The sequence below is a fragment of the Cnephaeus nilssonii genome (assembly GCF_951640355.1).
Source record: "Cnephaeus nilssonii genome assembly, chromosome: 4".
In the NCBI taxonomy this organism is placed as follows: Eukaryota; Metazoa; Chordata; class Mammalia; order Chiroptera; family Vespertilionidae; genus Cnephaeus; species Cnephaeus nilssonii.
In genome coordinates, this window is record NC_137075.1 from 11,103,984 (window position 1) to 11,127,385 (window position 23,402).

The following is a 23,402-nucleotide window of genomic DNA, read 5'->3' on the forward strand; positions in this document are numbered from 1 at the left end:
TTCTAGGAATTTATCTGAGTAAACCTGAAACACCAATTTGAAAGAATATATGTACCCCTATGTTAATTGCAGCATCCTATCTAATAAAAGAGTAATAAGCAAATTGACCGTACCTCTGCTACACCAACAAGCCACTCCAACAAGCCACGCCCACCAGCCAATCAGGAGCAAATATGCAAATAAACTCAACCAAGATGGCTGCAGCCACGGAGAGAGCAGGAGGGAGGCTTGGGTTTCCCTGGTAATAGAGGAAGCCAAGCTTTCCGCCTGCCCTTGCCAGCCCAGGCCTCCACTCAATGCTACAAAGTTTCAATTATAGAAGATCAATAAATCCCAACAGAAATGGCGGCAGCCACAGTGCTGGAGAGAGCAGGAGGCTAGGGTTGCCCCCAGCGATGGAGGAAGCCTAGCTTCTGCAGCCCTGGCCTTCTTTGGCCTCCTCTTAAGGCTACAAAGTTTCAATTATAGAAGATAAATAAATCCCAACAGAAATGGCTGCCGCCACGGAGTGAGCAGAAGGCTTGGCTCTGCTCCAGGCTACAAAGTTTCAATTGTAAAAGATAAATAAATTCCAGATACCAGGGCCTCTGCTTGGGTTGCCAGGGGGCGTGGCTGGCCTGCAAACCACCACAGGCCCCTCGCCCAGGCTACCCCACGCCCCAAGGGAAGCCCCACCCTGATTCGGGACACCCTTCAGGGCAAACCAGCTGGCCCCCACCCATGCACCAGGCCTCTAGCCTATCTAATAAAAGAGTAATATGCAAATTGACCATCACTCCAACACATAAGATGGCTGCCCCCATGTGGACACAAGATGGCCACCACAAGATGGCCAGCAGGGGAGGGCAGTTGGGAGGGACCAGGCCTGCAAGGGAGGGCAGTTGGGGGCAATCAGGCCAGCAGGGGCGGGCAGTTGGGGGGGACCAGGCCTGCAGGGGAGGGCAGTTGGGGTGATCAAGCCTGCAGGGGAGGGCAGTTAGGGGTGACCAGGCTGGCAGAGGAGGGAAGTTGGAGGTGACCGGGCCTTCAGGGAAGGGCAGTTGCAGGGGACCCAGGCCTGCAGGGGAGAGCAGTTGGGGGTGACCAGGCCTGCAGGGGAGGGCAGCTAGGGGTGACCAGGCCTGCAGGGGAGGGTAGTTAGGGGCAAACAGGCTGGCAGGGGAGCAGTTTGGCATCAATTAGGCTGGCAGGGGAGTGGTTAGGGGGTGATCAGGCTGGCAGGCAGAAGTGGTTAGAGGCATTCAGGAAGGCAGGCAGGTGAGCAGTTGGGAGCCAGCAGTCCTGGATTTTGAGGGGGATTTCTGACTGCCTGTTTAGGCCCGATCCCGGTAGGGCCTAAACGGGCAGTCGGATATCCCTCGAGGGGTCCCAGATTGGAGAGGGTGCAGGCTGGGCTGAGGGACACCCCCCCGCCCCGTGCACGAATTTCATGCACTGGGCCTCTAGTTATTTATAATAGTCAAGATTTGGAAGCAGGCCAAGTGTCCTTCAGTAGATGAGTGTATAAAATGCTGTGATACATTTACACAATGGAATACTACTCTGTCGTAAAAAGGAAGAAAATTTTAACCTTTGGCACAGAATGGATGGACCTAGAAAAGTGAAATAAGCCAGTCATAGAGAGACAAGTACCATATGATTGCTCTCGTGTTGGAATTTAATGAAGAAAGTGAACTACCACACAAAATATAGACAGACTCATAGACAGAGAGCACAACTTTGGTGATTTGGGGGTGCTGGTAGGGGTGGAGTGATTGAACAAAAAATAAAAATAAAACAGAACTTATGGACATGGACCACAGTATGGTGATTGTGGGCGGGGAAGTGGAAAAGGGCATAGAGGGGTAAATGATGGGAAAAAAATGTAAATAAAATTATGAAATATCATTCAGTAAAACATTTGTGGATTTAAAAAAATTATCTTTAATTTGTACTTTGGATTTGATTCTGACTAAAGATCAAACCATATTATTACTCTTTGAACATCGAAGTTGTGCCGAGCTTTGGGGTCCCTGAAATATTATATTACGAACATAAGCAGAGCAGTTAAGTGATAAACTAGCAACAGTTTGGGGTTTTTTGTTTTTTAAATTTTCAAAAAATTGAATATGAAATGATACAATTTTATTTTCCAAATTTAATCAGAATACAATAAAACTTTGAAGTGAGAAATTAATATTCTAAATTTAATATGGCTGTTCCACACTCTTAGAAGAATAGACATATGCATAATAAGATTAATAATGTTTTTGTTTTTCAAATGTGCCAAGAAGTTGAAGACTGTTAGCTGTTACTTTTTAAAACTGTAAATAAAAACAGTTTAATCATATTTAGTGATTAAATTGGGAAGAAAAAAATCTATGGATACTGATGGCTAAAATATATAATATCCTATGTGCTGGGATAGGAATGTATTTTGGGGCTATAACTGTTCAGTATTGAAAACTATGTAACAGTGGTTGGTTCTGTTAGCCTTATAATATATGAGATCGGATTTTGACCTAAAAAATTAGAAGACAAATCTGATGAAATTGTATTTCACTGAAAATTATCAAATATAGAAGACTAATATTTCATTAATATAGTATTAATTAAATATTTTAAACATACAATGTTAAATTTTTTGCTTTTCGTGACGGATTTGAATTGTAGCTCTTATTAGTCTGATTCTCTGGTTAATGACATGAAACTAAAACTTTTTGTGAGTGATTTTTTTTTTTCCTACGTCAGGGTCCACTGAAAGGAGAGGCTTCCAGAATGACTTTAGATAAGGGTTAATTTGGAACCTTTACTTAACTGGTAGCTAAATATCTCTGTTGGATTTCTTACTAACATCTATACTCTCCTTAGTCAGAAGATGTATAGGCTCAATATTAGGAAACCAACTTACTTCTGAAGATGCCTTGGGTGAAAGAAAGAAGGGAGGATGGGAAACCTTTTTTCTGCCAAGGGCTATTTGGATATTTATAACATCATTCATGGGCCATACAAAATTATCAACTTAAAAATTAACCTGCAATATTTGGTCAAATATTTAACTCACCCCTAATGCCTTGGCAGGGCCAGACCAAAAGATTTTAAGGCCCTTTGCTGGATTTTCCCCACCCCAGTCCTAAAGGATAGTTAGTTCTACAACATTAGAAATGGAAGGTTATTATGACCAGTGTGGAGTTACTAGTTTTGTGATATTATCTTATTTTCTGCCATTTGCCACTTAGGATAAAGTGTCAGAAGGTCTTGGCAGTTTTTTGAACTTCCAATTAAATTTGATATGGAGAGGAGGCTTGAGTTGGGTACAGTGGGAATCTATATATAATAATAAAAGCATAATATACTAATTAGACCAGACGTCCTTCCAGACGACTTTCTGGATGAAGCCAGGGCTGCGAGGGAAGCCTGAGTCCCGGGTGCTTGCTGGCGGCCTCTGGGAAGCCTGGGTCCTGGGTGCCAGAGGGAAGCCGGTGCCGGCAGCCAGGGAAGGAAGGCCTACTCTTGCCTGAATTTTGTGCTTCAAGCCTCTAGTAAGTAAATGAGGGAAAATGTTCTAGAATCACTATTTAATGACTTATCCTATCTAATAAAAGAGTAATATGCAAATTGACTGTCACTCCAACACACAAGATTGCTGCCCCCATGTGGACACAAGATGGCCACCACAAGATGACCAGCAGGGTAGGGCAGTTGGGAGGGACCAGGCCTGTAAGGGAGAGCAGTTGGGGGCAATCAAGCCTGCAGGGGAGGGCAGTTAGGGGTGACCAGGCTGGCAGAGGAGGGAAGTTGGGGGCGACTGGGCCTGTAGGGTAGGGCAGTTGGGGAAGACCCAGGCCTACAGGGGAGAGCAGTTGTGGGGGGGGGACCAGGCCTGCAAGGGAGGGCAGTTGGGGGCGATCAAGCCTGCAGGGAAGGGCAGTTAGGGGTGACCAGGCTGGCAGAGAAGGGAATTTGGGGCCAACCGGGCCTGCAGGGAAGGGCAGTTGGGGGGGACCAGGCCTGCAGGGGAGGGCAGTTGGGGGGGGGGACCAGACCAGCAAGGGAGAGCAGTTAGGGGCAATGAGGCTGGCAGGAGAGGGCAGTTAGGGGTGACCGGGTTGGTAGGGGAGGGCAGTTGGGAGACCAGGCCTGCAGGGGAGGGCAGTTAGGGGGGACCAGGCCTGTAGGGGAGGGCAGTTAGGGGCAATTGGGCTAGCAGGGGAGCAGTTAGGCATCAATCAGGCTGGCATGGGAGTGGTTAGGGGGTAATCAGGCTGGCAGGCAGAAGCAGTTAAGGACATTCAGGAAGGCAGGCAGGTGAGCAGTTGGGAGCCAGCAGTCCTGGATTGTGAGAGGGATGTCCGACTGCCCGTTTGGGCCCGATACTACCGGGATCTGGCCTAAACGGGCAGTCGGACATCCCTTGAGGGGTCCCAGATTGGAGAGGGTGCAGGCTAGGCTGAGGGACAACCCCCCCCCCCCCAGGTATGAATTTCGTGCACCGGGCCTTTAGTTACTGTATAATAATGAAGACTGCAGATTAAGTTCTGTACCCTAAGAAATTTAACACTGAAAGTAAGTCTTAAGTTCTGTCAGAGATTTGTAACCCTCAATACAGATATTAGAAATTTAACTTTTTTAAATACATTTTGTCTCTCAGTACTGTGTAGGTGTTATAATGGGTACAAATGCATAGGGCTTGGTCTTTACCCTCAAGGCGTTGGTCTATAAATTTGGAAAGAAGAACATGTTCATGTGACAACTAAGTAAGATAAAATATGTATATACACATATTATGTACCTGGTTCTAGATTGGATGTAGGTGAAGGGAACTTAAAACCTAGTATATAAGAGCAAGGATTGGGAGGGAAAAATAAAGAAGGATAAATGAAGAATGAAAAAACAAAATCCCTCTCACTCAAAATGAGTGCTTAGAATTCCAAATAAAACACAGGAATAACTCTAATGCTGTTACAGACACAAGAAAATCAAGAATCAGATTATTGTGCTCATTTCAGATGATAAAGACTTTGAATATGTTGTGGGTGTTCAGAAAGTTAAATGAAGGCTTTTGTTTTAAAAGAACAAGAAATTTTAAAACTCAAAACAAATGTTAACATGAACAGGTGAATAAAATAAAGAATATGCAATTATAAATCTTTGAGATAAAAAAGATAGTAATTGAAATAAAAAGTACAGTGGATAGCATAAACTATAGAAGAGAGAGAGGAAAATAACAAATAGTAATGTGTACATAGTTAAGGGAAATAGAAGATGGGTGGAGTTTTCTGTACTCACACTAGGAATTCCAAAAGGAGAGAATGGAGGAAAGTGGTAGAGAAATAATATTTAAAAATATAAGATCTTGGAATTTTCTAAAACTAAAGGAAGGATAGGTAAAAAATAAATCCACATATTAACAAAGTTTACTGGATCTGCAAAACTTCAGAATAGACAATCTTAAAAACCATCAGAGGGTAAAAGATCAGATTACCTGCTAGGGTAGATTACATCATTGAGTCATTGAGGCCATTCTTTACCCACTCCTTTTTAGTGCTCTTTACCATGTACCTTTGTAGTGGCCTCCCACAGTGGATGGGATGTATTGTCCTGCCCTTTACTGAGTTCAGTCATGTGACTTGCTTTTACTGATGGAATGTGAGCAGATGTGTCACAAAGCATAATATTGAGATAGGCTTGAGTACTAGGGCTTGCTCTTTAATCTTTCCCATTGCCATGGGAAGAACAAGCCAGGCCAGTTTACTGGTCCTAGGAAGAATAAATAGGTGTGTTTTTAAAAAAATAAATAAATAAACAAAACCTCAGATCTGTGGGAAAATGAAAAAGATCTAACATTTGTTTAATTGGACTTCCAGAAGGAGAGTGCGAGGCTGAAAAATATTTGAAGAAATAATGTTTGAAAATGTTCCAAATTTGGCAAAAGTGAAACAAACAGATTTAAGAAGCAAAGTAAACTAAATAGGACAGACCCGAAGAAATCCACATCTAAACAGATTGTAATCACATTTCTGAAAACTAAGGACCCTGCCCCAGCCCCATTCACCCAATCTTGAAAGCAGCTCAGTGAAACAACACATTTCTTATAGGGTAGTAATGATTTGAATGGCAGTAGATATCTTCTTAGAAACCATGAAGCCAGAAGGAAGTGGTGAAATATTTTTCATATGTTGAAAGAAAACACCTGTTAATCCATAATTGTATATCCAGCAAAAATATCCTTCAGGAATGAAAGTAAAATAAAGATATTTTCAGATGAAAGTAACTTAAGAGATTTATCACCAACAGTCTTTTTACACAAAAATTGCTATAGTAAGTTCTTCAAACAGAAAGGAAATGATAGCTGAAGAATACTTGGAACATCAGGAATGAAGAAACAATGGGGAAGGGAGATTTTAGTCCTGAGTTTTTAAAATTCTGTTTGAGTGCTCGCTTCAGCAGCACATATACTAAAATTATAATGATACAGAGAAGATTAGCATGGCCCCTGGGTAAGGATGATACACAAACTTGTGAAGAGTTCCATATTTTTAGACTTAAATATAAGTGGTGAAACCATAAAAATCCTAGAAGAAACCATGGGCATCAAATCTCAGACATCTCTTGTAGCAATATATTTGTCGATACATCCCCTAGAGCAAGGGAAACAGGAAAAAGTAAACAAATGGGACCACATCAAACTAAAAAGCTATTGCACAGCAAAAGAAACCATCAACACAATGAAAAGGGAGCCAACTACTAGTATATGGGAGAACATATTTGCCAATGATACATCTGGTAAGAGGTTAATTTCCAAAATATATAAAAAACTCATACAATTTAACAGAAGGAAGACAGACAATCCAATTTAAAAATGGGCAAAGGACCTGAATAGACACTTCTCCAAAGAGTACATACAGATGGGCACGAAACATATGAAAAAATGCTCAAAGTCACTAATCATCACAGAGATTCAGATTAAAACTACAATGAGATCAACAAACAATAAGTGGTGGCGAGGATGCGGAGAAAAAGGAACCCTAGTGCACTGCTGGTGGGAATGCAGACTGGCGCAGCCACTGTGGAGAACAGTATGAAGTTTCCTCAAAAAATTAAAAATGGAACTCCTATTTGACCCAATGATCCCACTTCTAGGGACATATCCTGAGAAGCCTGAAACACCAATCAGAAAGAATATATGGACCCCTATGTTCATAACAGAATTTACAATAGCTAAGATGTGGAAACAGACCAAGTGCCCATCAGTAGATGAGTAGATAAAATACCTGTGGTACATTTACACAGTGGAATACTATGCAGCTGTAAAAAGAAGGATCTCTTACCTTTGAGACACCATGGAGGGACCTAAAGAGTATTATGTTAAACAAAATAAGCCAGTCATAGAAAGACACATATCACATGATCTAACTTATATGTGGAATCTAGTGAACAAAGCAAACTGGAAAAAATACATCTAGAGACATGGAAGCATGGAATAGACTAACGAATCTCAGAGGGAAGAGGGAGGAGCCGCAGGAAGAGATTAACCAAAGAACTTACATGCAAATGTACATAACCCCTGGACACATACAATAGTGTGGTGAAGGTCTGGAGGGTGGTGAAGGAGGTTAGTGGAGGGAGGGACATTTGTAATACTTTAAGCAATAAAGAGAAAATTTAAAAAATCATGTTTGACATTCAAAAGGGAAATTATAACATTTCTGAAGTAGCACTTGAGTGTAGAGATAACCAACTATATCATAAAGAGAACGAGAATAATGTGGTGTAATTTTTAAAAAGTTTTTACATTCCATTTGAAGTAGTAAAATATTGATACTAGTATACTAATATATTAAGTATGTAAATTGTAATTCCTAGAGCAAGCACTAAAAAATGTAACAAGAGATACACTCAAGAAACCATAGATGGTCCTCACGTACGATGATTTGACTTACGACTTTTTGACTTTATGATGGTGTGAAAGTGGTTGGCTTTCAGGAGAAACTGTACTTCAAATTTTGAGTTTTGATCATTTCCTGGGCTAGAGATAAACAGACAGTACTCTCATGATGCTGGGCACTGGCAGTGAAGCGTAGCTCCCAGTCAGGCATGTGATTATGGAGTAAACAACAGACGCTCTACAGTGCACTGTGTTGCCAGCGTTTTTTTTGGATATTGTGTTGAGAACATTTAAGGGAGGCTTGGCTATGCTATGATGTTCAGTATGTCAGTTGTGTTAAATGCATTTTCGACTTAAAATATTTATAACATATGATAGATTTTTTTGGGACATAACCCCATTGTCATTGTACCAGTAAATCAGGGAATATCTGTATGATAAATTAAAATACGGTAGGCTTTGGCCGGGTTGCTCAGTTGGTTGGAGTGTCACCCCATACACCAGAGAGGTTTCAGGTTCAGTTCCCAATGAGGGCACATATCCAGGTTGTGGGTTCCATCCCCAGTCGGGGCACCTTTAAAATCAATGAAAAAAACACATGTATAATTGAGTGAGGATTAAAAAAAAAATGGTAGTAGGCCACAGCAAGGCAGAAATAGAGACATAGGCATGTAAACAGAACACAAAACATAGTAAAAATGGCAGGCATAATCCTTACATAAACAATACATTAAGTGTAAATGTTCTAAATATACTTATTAAAAGATTTTCAGAATGGGTAAAAAACCATGACCCAACTATATGCTTCTATAAGAAAATTACTTCAGATGTAATGACATACTACATCATGCTAAAGGTTGTTTATCAAATAATCTATGATAAATCTCATATTTCACGGTGAAATTACAGAAACTTTCCCATTAGAGTTAGGAACTAGATTATAAATTCTCTATCACTGCTTCTGTTCAGTAATAAAGTAAAAGAAAAAGAAAAACTGATTTCTCTCACTATCAGAAAGTAGAGTATTCCTATGAAAACTATTGTAAGCCACAATGACGAAAAGTGCAGTATGTGACATTTTTTTCATAAAAGCGGAAGTCCTCTTTGGATTTTTTTCCTGCTAGTGAAATAGGTGTACTCAGGTAGTTCTTTTGTAAAAGCAAAGTGGCACAATATAAACTTTTGGAAAGTGGGGGATATCTGTAATATAATTGAAAAGAAAGATACAATTGTTTTTTGTGTTTTGTTTTGTTTTGAATTGTTAGAAAAATCAAGAGACTCTACAAACTCAAAACTGATAATAGTTCAGTTGCTGGGTATATAATCAACATAAAAACTACTCATTTTTCTAGTAAGTAGTTTTAAAATGTTACAGGAATAAAGATCCTCTTTATATTAACAGTAGCAACAGCTACAAAAAGAACCATGACTAAGAAGATGCCTATTAAAGTTTGTAAGATCTTAAGAAAAATTTCAGACCAGAATTGAAGGACATAAAAGAAGACCCAAATAAATGGTGCAGTATTACATTATGATCTTGCATTGGAGGCTTAATTTTATAACAGTGCCCACATTAGTCTGTAAAATTCACTGCCTTTCTATTTACTATTCCCCTCCCCACCTTGTTGCAACTCATTCTAAATTTTATTTGCAAACAAAGTTCTATGAAGAAGCAAAATATTTCTAAGTAGGGAGAATGTGTGGGTGGGGGGAGGCGGGCATGCACATGAGGCCTGGGTTTATGCTGTAGTGATTAAGATGGGATAGTATGGGCACATGTCTAGAGGAATAGACCAGAATGGAATAGGAAGCTCAGATGTAGCATTACAAATCAATGGATTAAGCATGGACTATTCAGTAAATGTTGCTAAGATTATTGGTTATTCACATGAAAGAAAAAAAAGAACTAAATATAGCCCTTGACCTTACTTCATACTTCCAGGTAGATTACAGATATAACTATAATAAGCAAACTTTAAAGGCTATAGTAGTATATATATATCATAGAATATCTTTGACTACAGAGTAGGAAGAATTTCTTAAAGAAGACTATATAAGGGAAAACTATGAAAGGCAACATTGACAGATGTGACTACATGAAAATTAAACAAAATGTCTTCTAATGTAAAAAATACAATACATAAAGGAGAAAAGATGAGCTACAGAGTAGGAAAAGATACATTTAACTCACATAGTTTACAAAGGTTTAGAATCCCAAGAATAGAGAACGTCCTAGTTCTTTTTGTACATGCCAGTAAGAGAAAGATAACCTAGTTGCAAATAGGCAAAATACATGACTAAGCAATGCACAGAAGAGGACATAACATGAAATAATACATGAAAAGATATTCAGTTTTACAAGTAACCAGGAAAATGTGAATTAAAACAATGAAGTAATATTTACCCTTCAGATAGATTTTTAAAAATGTGTGCATATATACATACAAGAAGCCCAGTGCAAGAAATTTGTGCACAGGTAGGGTCCCTAGCTGCTGCCGGCCACCAGCTGGGGCCTCCCTCAGCTGCCAGCTGCCGGCCGAGGCTTCCTTCGTCCTGTGGTGATCAGTGCATGTCATAGCGAGCGATCGAACTCCCAGTCGGTCAAACTCCCGGTCGGTTGAACTCCCGAGGGGACACTTTGCATATTAGGCTTTTATATATATAGCTAAGTATGTATCAGATTACAAACTGCATGAGAATAATAAAAATTGAATTATGTGTTACTACTGGGGAGGGAGAGAGAGGAATAGAATCTGGAAGCAATATTCAGAGCCTCTAATAGGTCTGTAATATTTTGTTTAAAAAAAAAGTAGCTGAAGCAGATGTCTTATGTTAGATATGCTAAAGCTCAATGGTAGGTTTTTATTATAGTCTCTAGTCTTGTATATGTTTGAAATAATTCAAATAAAAATTCAGTTAAAATTTTTAAACAGAAAGGTATTTTTAAAAGGATTAGAAAAAAGTTTTTAGTCATCTACTTTAATTAAGAGTGTGTGTGTGTAACTGGGGTCTTTTTCTTTTCTCTAATTATGACACTTCATTTTTGTCTACACTAGATTTTATGTTTCATTTATGCTTTTTATTGGCTTTTATTAACATACTGTTGCATAGTAAAACAATTAACACATTTAAAATTGTGGTTATTACCCAGTTTAATGTTACATTATTTTTGTTGCTGCATAGAAAGGATTTTTAAACAGCTGTGGTAATTATAAAGGTCAAAAACTAGAGGAGGAAGCAATTAAATTCATATATAAGATTTTATACAACTATTCATTTCCATTATTGCTGACAGTGATTGAAGGGAAAATATAGCCTTGTTTAATAATTAGGTCTCTTTTTACTTAGAGATTCTGGCACAGAATTTTAAAAAAAAATATTATTGATTTCAGAGAGTAAGGGGGGTGGGAGGAGAGAGAGAGAGAAAGAGAGAGAGACATCAATGGTGAGAGAGAATCATTGATTGGCTGCCTCCTGCATGCCCACACTGAGCCCACAACCCGGGCATGTGCCCTGACCTGGAACCTAACCATGACCTCCTGGTTCACAACTCAATGCTCAGCCACTGAGCCATGCTGGCCAGGCCGGCACAGAATTTTTTGGTAGCCTTTGAACTTTTTTGTTTATTTTAGAAATGACCCCATTTGTGAATTGTGATAAATGAATTAAAAACAAACACCCACGCGTGATTGCCTGGTTTTGGCAAATTTTAATGTGAAAAATAAAGTACTAAGAGCTTTGGGAGACCATTTTAGAGGGGTCTGTAGGGACTCATTTTGGAGAGAAAAGAAATGGCATATTGTGGAGAAAGATGTTGGAAGAGTTCTTAACATTAAAAACATCCCCAAAGATACTTTTATTGAAATTATAATCAGAATCATTAAATTTTAAGATTTACTGGGCTTTTAGGGTTGGGGGTAATAGATATTTTAGGTATCTTTTGGTTTCAGTAGAAGAAGGTATCCCTTAAAAAAGCAGATTAATTTTGTTTTATTACAATTTATTATTTACTAAATTGGCTGTATAAAACAGCATACCTATTAAACCTCACATTTCTCAAATGTTTATGTTTGACATTTGAAAAACTTAAATGACTTAATGCCTTATTGATAATGTGTTTTTAATTTTATATGCAATTTTCTTGGGCAGTTATTACCTATCTGTTGTACACAACTGATATAGGATTGACTTAGAATTAGGACCATCTCTACCTTTTGACCTGGTTATATTTTACCTCTTCAGAGAAAGAAATAATAGTGTGTTTGGCCTGTAAGTAAAACAAAAGTAATAGCAAATGAACAAAATTTTCTTTAAATAAGAGAATACTATTACAGTGTATGTAAGCATGGTTTATAAAACCTACACCAAAAATTGAATTCATGTGTATTTTATAAGTAGCAGAAACCCTAAAAAGTTAATTTGTCCAATGACCACATTTTATAAATTACTAGAGGCCTGGTGCACAAATTTGTGCATGGGTGGGGTCCCTTGGACTGGCCGGCATTCGGGGCCGATCGGGGCTGCAGGAGGTTGGCTGGCGGGGCGAGGGACCCTGGGAGGTAGGCTATGGGAGCGCACTGACCACCAGCTCCTGCGTTGAGCGACTGCCCCCTGGTGGTCAGTGCATGTCATAGTGACTGCTCGACCGGTCGTTCGGTTGCTTAGGCTTTTATAGGTATAGATAATAACTAATATTTATCGAAAACCTACTATCAGGTCAATATTTGCTATCTTTTATACTTTGTTTAATCCTCATGTTAACTCTTTGAATTAGATATTTCTGTTATATCTGTTTTACAGTTGATGAAACTTAGACTTACAAAGATGTAATATTTTGCCGAAGATAACATTAACTTGGTCCCTCTAATACCAAAATGCTGGTCAGATGAGAAAACCAAGGACAGAAAATTCATGTTAGTGTCACATGATGAACTTTACCTTACCTCATGTGTCATTGGGGGCTGGCATATTTAGGTTTTCGTTTCGTTTCTATTATTTATGAAGTATATTTTTTTCTTTAGTATAATGTTTCATCTCAGCAACAAAGAGAAATAACTAAAAGTAGGAGCCTGGATAGGCGGCTACAAGAACCAATAGTATTAACAAAGTGGAGACATAGCACCATTGTGCTGGACACCAATGACAAGGTAAGACTTTTTGGGGGGAAAAAATCGGTTGAGAATTTTGGCAAATTCTTTATTATTATTAATTATTTTCTCCTTAGCAGAATCTCGTACCTTAGTGACTATTTGTCCTGTAGTAGATTTTGGTTTTGAAGTGTTTGATGTTTGCACAATAAATTTTGGTTTAGATTGGGTCTGAAGTGTTTTTGCTCAATGGACCTTATCTGTAGTTTAATGAAGTATGTATATACCTTGATACATTTGAGCCTAGTAGTTGACAGGGTGTTGTTTTATTTTGATAACCCTCTTTAAAGTTATATATTTGTTAATTGTTTGTCTTTAATCTCTAGGAAGTTTTATAGTACAGAAAATTAATTTTTCCCATATCAGGAATGATTGGAATCTTACACCCTCTGTTTCCCTAAATGTTCTTTGCATAAAAGTGCTTCTTTTATCAATCTGAAAAGTAATGTTCTTGATTTCAAATAGGGGATGAATTTTGATGCAAACTTCAGAATGGAAAAGCCATAAAGTTTTAAACTTCCTTGTGTTACATCTTTTCATTGTGGTTTCATTTTGGGGATGGAGTAGGAAATCAGTACAAATTTGCAGAACATTAGGCATACTACTGTTAAAATGTGAGGGTGGTGCTAACACTCCAATATAAGGAAACTATTTTAGAAAGATATTTGTTGTTGGAGACTTTTAAAACATTTTACTATCAGACTTCTCTTTTGACATAATTAACAGGTTTCCTGCATTTTTAGGTGTGCTACTGAAAGCAGAATGAACTCTCCTAAGGCATAGTTCTTTATATTTGGATACTTTCCGTCTTAAATTCCTTTATAAATTATCTCTGTCAGTCAGTCAAAACAAGTATTTGTTTTAGTAGTACAAGGGACTGTAAAGTTGTCTTTGTTGAATTAAAAGATGGACTTTTGTAGAGCTGTAGAAACATTCTACTCATAAGATGAACTAAAAGAACAACAATGAAAGTAGTAGATAAGTTTCTAATTTCTGCTTTGTAAGGTTGAATGTAGATGGCATATTAAAGGATTGAAATTCTGGGGTTTGTGCCATTGAAGAATGCTTGAAGATACATTAGCATTGAGATTAACCTGAGTAGGTAAGATTCCTAGAGATTTTAATAGAAAAAGTCATTTTATTCCAAGAACCAAATTACAATAAGGGTATTTAGAAAGCTCCTTCAGACCATGTATAATGCTCTAATGTAAAAGCCATTGCTGAACCAACTCCACTGCCTCTTAATAACGAACAAAAAAGGATGATTATTTTGGTGATGTGGACTTAAAATTTTGTATTCCTTTTTAATTTTTCTTGAAGTTTCAGTCAATTAGAATAACTTTTATGAAGTTCTTAATTACATTTTCTTTTTCATGTAATTGTGTTAGATTTGTGAGGACATGATTTTTCTTGAGACCAGAGATTTACTTATTTTTGGTAGAAATGTCTCTCCCCCTCCCTACCTTATCTATAGTAATAAAAGCACAATATGCTAATTAGACTGGAGAGTCGAACAACCTTCCGGGCATCATTCTGGATGAAGCCGTGGTGGTGAGGGCTGAGGCAGAGGTGGTTAGGGGTGATCAGCAGGCAGGCAAGCAGTTAGGGGTGATCAGGCAGGCAGGCAGAGTGGTTACGGGCGATGAGGCAGGCAGGCGAGTGGTTAGGGGCGATGAGGCAGACAGGCAGAGTGGTTAGGGGAGATGAGGCAGGCAGGCGAGTGGTTAGGGGCAATCAGGCAGGCAGGCAGAGTGGTTAGGGGCGATCAGGCAGGCAGGCAAATAGTTAGAAGCCAGCAGCCCCGGATTGCGAGAGGGATGTCGGACTGCCGGTTTAGGCCCAATCCAGCAGGGATCCCTGTGGGATCAGGCCTAAAGCGGCAGTCGGACATGCCCTGACGGGTCCCGGATTGTGAGAGGGTGCAGGCTGGGCTGAGGGATCCCTTCTCCCCCATGCATGAATTTCGTGCACCGGGCCTCTAGTTCTTTATAAATAGAATCATAGATAACTGCTTCACCAAGTAAACTTTTCTATTATCATCATATAATAATACCTCTTAAAGATTTGAGGATATGAAAGAGGGACTATACCAGAACAGTGTAGCTGACTAATATAAAGGGGTTAACTTGAAATAGAAATATACTACTATGTAGCAAATGTTATGATGTTGCAGACAACTATGGAGAAGGGAGGTATGTGTATGTTGTATGTTTATATGTGGTACATCTGTTTGTTTCTGCCTGCTTATCCTATATAATAAAAGGCTAATATGTAAATCGACCAAACGACTGGTCGCTATGATGTGCACTGATCACCAGGGGGCAGACGCTCAATGCAGGAGCTGCCCCCTGGTGGTCAGTGCATTCCCACAGGGGGCGCGCCACTCAGCCAGAAGCCAGGCTCAAGGCTGGTGAGCGCAGCGGCGGAGCCTCTTCCCACCTCCACGGCAGTCAGACATCCCCTGAGGGCTCCCAGGCTGTGAGAGGGCACAGGCTGGGCTGAGGGACGCCCCCCCCCCCCCACCCAAGTGCACGAAGTTCGTGCATTGGGCCACTAGTAGCTTTTACTAAAACCTGCTGTTTGGAGAAACTTAAGATATATTTATATATGCATATACATTTATAGTATACATAAGTAAATATATAATTGTAAAATTGTTTCTTATTTATAATAATAATTAAAATAATTACACATAATTACTCCATTTGATGTGGTTTTTATTTCTGTAGGATTGATATGCTATGAAAAATAAACTATAGTTACTGTTCATTTTACTCAGTTGCTTATTTTCTGGTGTGTGGGTTACAAATCCTTTCCTCAGACTGTTTTATATTAGACACTTTTTTAGAAGTTAAGAAATTAAAAAGTAGAAAATGTGAAGCTCTCTCAAAGTACTTAACCTTTTGCACTCGGATGTCGAGTGCAAATTACTCTTTGAACGTATCAATAATTTGAAATATAAAAAAATCCAAATAAATAAGTTTGTATGAAAAGAAACTCCAGTTTTTTATTCTACTGCCGCACTTTGTAAAATCTGGGGTATTTAAAAATTTAAATCCCGAGTAGAATAAAGGAATCGTTAACCCTTTGCACTCGCTTGCTTTTTTCTCGAGCTGCTACTGATGCTAACCGTGTCGAGTCACACTCAACATCCGAGTGCAAAAGGTTAAAGGGGGCTAAACTGAAATTTGAGCATTAAGTGTTACTCCTTTTTATAAAGATATCCTATATAATAAAAGCCTAGGTGGTGTCATGCTCTCATGTGACGTCGTCACAAGATGGCTGCCACAAGATGGCTGGCAGGGGAGGGCAGTTGGGGGAGATGGGGCTGGCAGGGGAGGGCAGTTGGGGGCGACCAGGCCTGCAGGGGAGGGCAGTTGGGGGCAGCCAGGCTGGCAGGGGAGGGCAGTTGGGAGCCATCAGGCTGGCAGGGGAGGGCAGTTGGGGGCGAGATCAGGCCGGCAGGGGAGGGCAGTTGGGGGGTGACCAGGCCAGCAGGGGAGGGCAGTTGGGGGTGGGGTGACCAGGCTGGAAGGGAAGGGCAGTTGGGGGCCATCAGGCCAGCAGGGAAGGGTAGTTGGGGGCGATCAGGCCAGCAGGAGAGGGCAGTTGGGGGCGATCAGGCAGGCAGGGGAGCAGTTAGGCATCATTCAGGCCTGCAGGGGAGTGGTTAGGGGCAGTAAGGCAGGCGAGCGGTTAGGAGCCAGCAGTCCTGGATTGTGAGAGGGATGTCCGACTGCCGGTTGTGGGATCGGGCCTAAACTGGCAGTCGGACATCCCCGAGGTGTCCCAGATTGGAGAGGGTGCAGTCCGGGCTGAGGGACAACCCCCCACCTGTGCACAAATTTTGTGTACCAGGCCTCTAGTTTTAGTATAATTTTAATGTGTTCTCCACTAATAGTATAGATGAGTTAGGATGTTTGATTTGGAAGGTTGTCCCTCCAAGAGTTAAACTTTCACTACTGCCTAGTTTCTCTGTTTATAAATTATATAGGATATAAATCTGAAGACTTTCCTCAGTTAACAATTTTTGTATTGTGATTTAGTACAAATTTTCAGTTCCTTATCCAGTTTCATAAGCATAGAGGAGTAGACTGATACAGATGTGAAGATAAATGTTCAAAGAAATTATTTGGTTTTATAGGAAAATTAATAATAGGCATTGGCATATGAATTTTTAAAATTCTCTTTTCCTGTAATTATTCAAAGCTTCTAGGGGAATGGAGAGAATTTAAATCCATATAAATTTGGCTGTTGATACCAAAAAAATTTTTAAAAATGTTTTTTTCAGTTTTATCCTTCATTAATAGTCTTATAAACATCTGTGGTAGAAATCACATACCATTTTTAATAATTGACAAAGCAGAATTGCTTTAGAAATGCACATTATTGGTTTGCCCCTATTGTATTCTTATAGGCTTAGAAATTAAATTTTTTTCTCTTAAGTTATTAATCTTTATATTGGAGGTGTCTGTTTTGCATTTTAAAAATCTTATTTCTAATAATTGGAAAGTTAACTGTAAATTACTTTAAATATTAATAATAATTTAATTTCTTAGATAGCTATTTACTAAAATAAAGTTCTCATTCTCACCGTTGTCAAGTAATTCCTGTGACTATTCCTTTCCTAATCCTAGGTATTTTTAAAAATATATATATTTTATTGATTTTTTTACAGAGAGGAAGGGAGAGGGATAGAGAGTTAGAAACATCGATGAGAGAGAAACATCGATCAGCTGCCTCCTGCACACTCCCTACTGGGTATGTGCCTGCAACCAAGGTACATGCCCTTGACCGGAATCGAACCTGGGACCCTTCAGTCCGCAGGCCGACGCTCTATCCACTGAGCCAAACTGGTTAGGGCTAATCCTAGGTATTCACACCTACCATACCAATAGCAAATTACTATGGTGACTATTACATTTTTATCCACAAGTGTTTAGGTTTTACCTATTTTAAATATGGTTAATTCAAGTTGATGTGACATCATGATTTAAGACAGTATGCATCATTTCTTTTGAGTAATTCTACATGTGGTATTTAAATTTAACTAATTGGTATAAAATATGCCATATTTCATAAACTTTATGATATCTATAGTTTTTCAAATCAGTACCATATTATTTTCGGAGCTCAATATAGAAGGACAATAATTTTCCTAGTTTCCTCTAGTAAGCTCTCATACTGTGAGCAGAAGGAGAAATAAAATTATATAAGCTAGAATAACATTTTTCATTACTTATTTCTTATAGGAATCTCCACCTGCCTCAAAACCCTGCTTTCCTGAAAATGAATCTTCTCCCTCTTCACCAAAGCACCAAGATACAGTTAGTATGATAAGAGCTTATAGTAAAATTTAGTCCAGTTATTTCAATCAATTTCAATCAATTGATTTTCTCAAAGTATAGTGTTTAAATACTTCTTAGGCTTTTATTAAATTTCATTGGTTTTTTAAAAGATAATCACAAGTAAAATAGGTTTAAATTAAAAATCAGATTTTATTAATGTAAAAGCCTCTTTGTGTAAAATATGGTATATTCATGATTAATTTGTATACCATATTTGTAAGTGATGAATTTATTTGATTTTTAAAAATATTGGTAAATATAAAAATCCCTGGAGAAGGCCATCAAGGCATACTTTACCTTGTTTTCCTCAGGCCAGCAATCCAAAGGTAAGAAGCATTTTCCTCCCTAATGAGCATAGATTCCATTGTTTTTCAATGCTGTGAAACACATTGCCCATTCTATGCCAGGTGAATATTGGAGAGTTTTCCCTAAACTGAAAAACCTCCAAGTGGTTTCTCTCTACATACTTGTCTTAAGTGGTATGAAATTTTACTTGATCTCTGTATCTGAAGTCCCTCCAGTCTTGTCTTCTCTTTCAGTGGATTCTCTTTTCTTTTAGAATGAAGACTGCAGGTTTGTTTTTTGTGTTTTTTTTTGTTTTTGAATCCTCACCCAAGGATATGTTTTATTGATTTTAGGGAGAGAGAGAGAGAGAGAAACATCGATTGGTTGCCTCTCATATGCACCCTGACTGGAGGTCGAACCCGCAACCTGGGTATGTGCCCTGATCGGGAATTGAACCTGCGACACTTCGGTGCAGGGGGCAATCCTCCAACAAACTGAACCATACTGGCCAGGGCAAGACTGCAATTTTAATGAAGACTACAAGATTGTGCCTGCTCTGGTCCTTGATTGCTTCTCCAGCCTTACCTCATACTTCTTGGTCCTAATCCTTCCTCCTGGCTTATTTTCCTCCAACTACACTACCCTTCTGCTCATTCCTCAAAGAAGCCTGTTTTTCAGCACTGTCGTTCCTCTGACCACTGAAACATTTTTCTCCCACATCTTTGCCTAACTTCTGTTCGTTCATTTGCTTCCTCAGAAAATTTTATTCAAATCTAGATTTGATCAGGTTTCTCTGAAATACATAAAGCATTTATTTGATTATGATATTCGAGTACATGAAATAGAATAATTTTTCATTTCAGTCTTCTAGAAACCTTGAACCCTCTATTTATGCCTGTCTTCCCTACTAGACAAAGAAAAGCATCATTAGAGCAGAAATGGAATCACCCCAATACCTGTTGCAGTGCCAGTTAGCTGTTCAGTAAATGTTTGTTGAATGAGTAAATAAAAGTTTTAAAGCTTTTTAAAACATAAACTTTTATTGTTTCTTCCTTATTTTATGAAACTATGATAGACTGTTATTTATTAGATAGTTTCCCATTTGTTAGAGTCAAGGATTTCCACAGATGCCAAATTTTACTTTTCTAACTCTTCATTCCCTAACCTAGTCAGGTCTTTCATGGTTCATATCACCTGTTGCACACATTCCCTTCTGACATTGCTCAGGTGTAGTTCCCCTGCCTCTAATGTCCTTGGTGTTTCTTAGTTAAACTTTACAGTTAAATGCTGTGCTGACTTTTTAGGAGGCTTTGCCAGACTAACTTTAGCATTTTAATGATCTCTTTTTTTTTTTCTGAACTCCTGTCACTTATTGCATTGAATGGTGCGAAAGTTACCTCATGTACCCTTTGTCTCCCTACTAAGGTTTTAAGCTCCTAAGGGATAGATAGAGACTAAGTTTCTACTTTTTATCTTTTGTATTATTTAACACAGTCCTGGGTTTATAAGTATTAAATGTAGATAACTGTAAACATGATTTTAGTGGTTTTGTAAAGAATTACTGCATGGATCTAAGATGGTCTTACTATCATACTCTATCAGTCCATCTAGAAAAAAGCAGAACCCCCTTTTAACTTATTTTAAATATAGGTAAAATATAATTCCTAATATCTTTTATAAATTATTTATATTTTGGTAAAAGGAAATTTCTAGGTAATCTTTGAAATAGGACATTGTAAATGGTCTATATAGAGTTATAAAGGACTGTTTACAAATTATTTTTCCAGTAGAGGCCTGGTGCACTAAATTGGTGCACTGGGGGTGGGTTCCCTCAGCCCAGCCTGCAACCTCTCGCAGTCCGGGAACCCTCAGGGGATGTCTGACGCTCCCCCCCAAGGAGCAGGCCTAAGCTGGCAGTGGGACATGCTTAGCGCTGCTGCGGAGGCGGGAGAGGCTCCCCACCACCGCTGCTATGCTCACCAGCCGTGAGCCCACTTCTGGCTGAGCAGCACTCCCCTGGTGGGAGTGCACTGACCACCAGGGGGCAGCTCCTGTGTTGAGCGTCTGCCCCCTGGTGGTCAGTGCGCGTCATAGCGACAAGTCATTCCGCTGTTCAGTCTATTTGCATATTAGCCTTTTATTATATAGGACTAGAGGCCCGATGCATGAAAATTCGTGCAAGAGTAGGCCTTCCTTCCCTGGCTGCCAGCACCGGCTTCCCTCCAGCACCCAGGGCCTGGGCTGGCTTCCCCCAGGCCACCTGCAGGCACCCAGGACCCAGGCCGGCTTCCCCCGGGCCGCCCACATGCACCCGGAACCTGGGCTGGCTTCCCTCCAGCCCGGTTTCATCAGGAAGGACATCCAGAATGACATCTGGAAGACGTCCAGTCTAATTAGCATATTACCTTTTTATTATTATAGATGCCTTAGCCATTTTCTGAAGAGTATGAAAGCAACTAGGCCATCTTGGACTCATGGTATCCTCTGATGGCCATCATAGGGAATTGTCTCACCAATGTTTTTTCTGTTATTCTTTGTGTACCTTCAAGTGGAAAAAAAACAAAATAATGAACAGCTCTGTTAATTCTACCTGAGGCCAGTCTGTTTTCACACAGCCACTTGTTTCCCTTGGAATGGGGAATGCTGGGAAATGTGCCTCCTCCATGCTGCCAGCCCTTCCTTACTGAGGCTTCTGCCCTCCTTGACTTCTCCTCCCTCCCTTTCCCTTTACTCTCTTCTCCTTTTTCCTTGGTTCCACTGAATTTTGTCCATCTCACGCTTTCTTTGTTAATACAAGGATATTTACATGTCTCTTTCTTTGTGAGTAGTTAAAATCTGGTTGTTATAAAGCCTTCAGTGGTAAGAACAAGGAGGCTACAAATTTATATATAAAAATTGTATATAATAAAAGGCTCATATGCAAATAGAACAGCGGAACAACTGAACAACTGGTTACTATGACGTGTGCTGACCACTAGGGGGCGCAGGCGGAACATGGTGGGCGTACGCAACAGGTGGCAGAGTGCAAACATGGCGGGCATTGGCTGTGGTGGGATGGTGGAGCAGGTGAGCAGGGGTGCCAAACCAAGGTGGGTCACTGGTTGCTGTCATTAGGATGAACCTCTGATCTCTGATGGTTACTGAAAATTCTTTGCTCCCATGCACTGCGGTCCTGCCTAGCACTCACACCTGCTGCCAGTGCCAGCCCCCCTTGTACCTGCTGCTGGCGCCGGAGCGGCAGCTGCTGGCCCCTTAGGGCTTCTCCACCTTCCCCTGCTCCTGAGTGGTGATCAGTGCCAGCAGCAGCTGCTCAAACCCGCTGCCAGCACCGGACCCACCGCTCACACCCACTTTCGTTGCCGGCCCCACTCGCACCTGCTGCCGGTGCCCAGTGTTGGTCCTGATCGCTCGGTGCCATCAGCGGGTGCGAGCGGCGGCTGCCAGCCCCAATCGCCTCTTGAGGGCTTCTGTATCTCCCCCTGCTCCTAAGGGGTGATAGGGTGAGCAGCCGCTGTTTGCACCTGCTGACGGCGCCGGACCCGTTCACACCCGCTGCTGTCAGCACATGGGAGCGGCAGTGGCAGGAGTGGGGCTGCTGGCAGACAGGGGACTGGGGCCTTCAGTGGGAGGGGCCAGGCGGGGGTGTGGAGGATGGGCTGAGACCTGCCCCTGTGCCACTGCAGCCTCACGGCCCACAGTTCCTTTCAAGGTGCACGAATTCATGCACTGGGCCCCTAGTAATATCATAATGTTAGCTATTGATGTCATCTTAAACTCTCTGAAAATTGCCCATCTTCCTCTTCAAACTCTTCTTTATTTATTTTTATATTAAAAATCTTTTTATTGACTTTTTAATAAAGAGAGAGGGCTAGAGAGTTAGAAACATCGATGAGAAACATTGATCAGCTTCCTCCTGCACGCCCTCTACTGGGGATCAAGCCTGCAACCAAGGTACATGCCCTCGACCAGAATTGAACCCGGGACCCATCAGTCTATGGCCCGATGTTCCATCCACTGAGCCAAACTGGTCAGGGCTCTTTAGGTTTTTTTTAATCAAAACTTTATTAAAATGTAATTCACATGCCATGCAATTCACTCATTTAAAGTGTATAATTCAGTTGTTTTTAGTATATTCAGATATGTGCAACTATCATCATAGTCAACTGTAGACTATTTTCATCATCTCAGAAAGAACCTGTACCCATTGCTGTCACCCCTCTACCTCTAGATCCCACAAAGCCTTAAGCATACAGTAATCCTTTCTGTTTCACTATATTTGCTTATTCTGGACATTTCATCTGAATATCTTACCTAATAATAGACAAACATGTAAATTGACCATACCTCTGCTACACCCACCAGCCAATCAGGAGTGATATGCAAATTAACCCAACAAAGATGGCAATTAATTTGCATACACAGGCGCCAAGCGACCAGGGGCAGGCATTCTGCTCCATCCCTGGTCTCTGTGCAGCGTGGGAAGGCGGGGCTGGAGCGGAAAGAGGCGGCTCCGGGACTGGGCCGGAGTGGAAAGGTGGTGCCAGCAGCCAGGGAAAGGAAGGCCCATTCTAGCACAAATCTTCGTGCATCGGGCTTGTAGTAATCGTATAAAATATCTGGTCTTTCTTGACAGACCTTTTTCACTTAGCATATTTTCATTCAGTCTCTTCTAATCAAGCCAGATTTAAAATTCCATTTCCTAATGTAAATTTTAAACATGTTTATTTTTAATTCATTTTCAGTTTCCAAATGCAT

At 40.3% G+C, this 23,402-nt stretch overlaps 1 protein-coding gene across 4 annotated transcripts in view; it reads left to right on the forward strand.

Annotated features, from left to right (window-relative positions):
• The window catches only part of ARHGAP12 (Rho GTPase activating protein 12), a 174,126-nt gene that overhangs the window by 107,100 nt on the left and 43,624 nt on the right, over window positions 1-23,402 (forward strand). For 2 of the 4 annotated variants that reach the window (XM_079768604.1, XM_079768606.1), the window contains 2 exons: window positions 12,889-13,014; window positions 18,267-18,341. In XM_079768604.1, coding sequence (XP_079624730.1) covers window positions 12,889-13,014; window positions 18,267-18,341 — 201 coding nt within the window. The remainder of the gene's footprint in view (window positions 1-12,888; window positions 13,015-18,266; window positions 18,342-23,402) is intronic. The other 2 variants (XM_079768605.1, XM_079768607.1) reach the window with 1 other exon arrangement.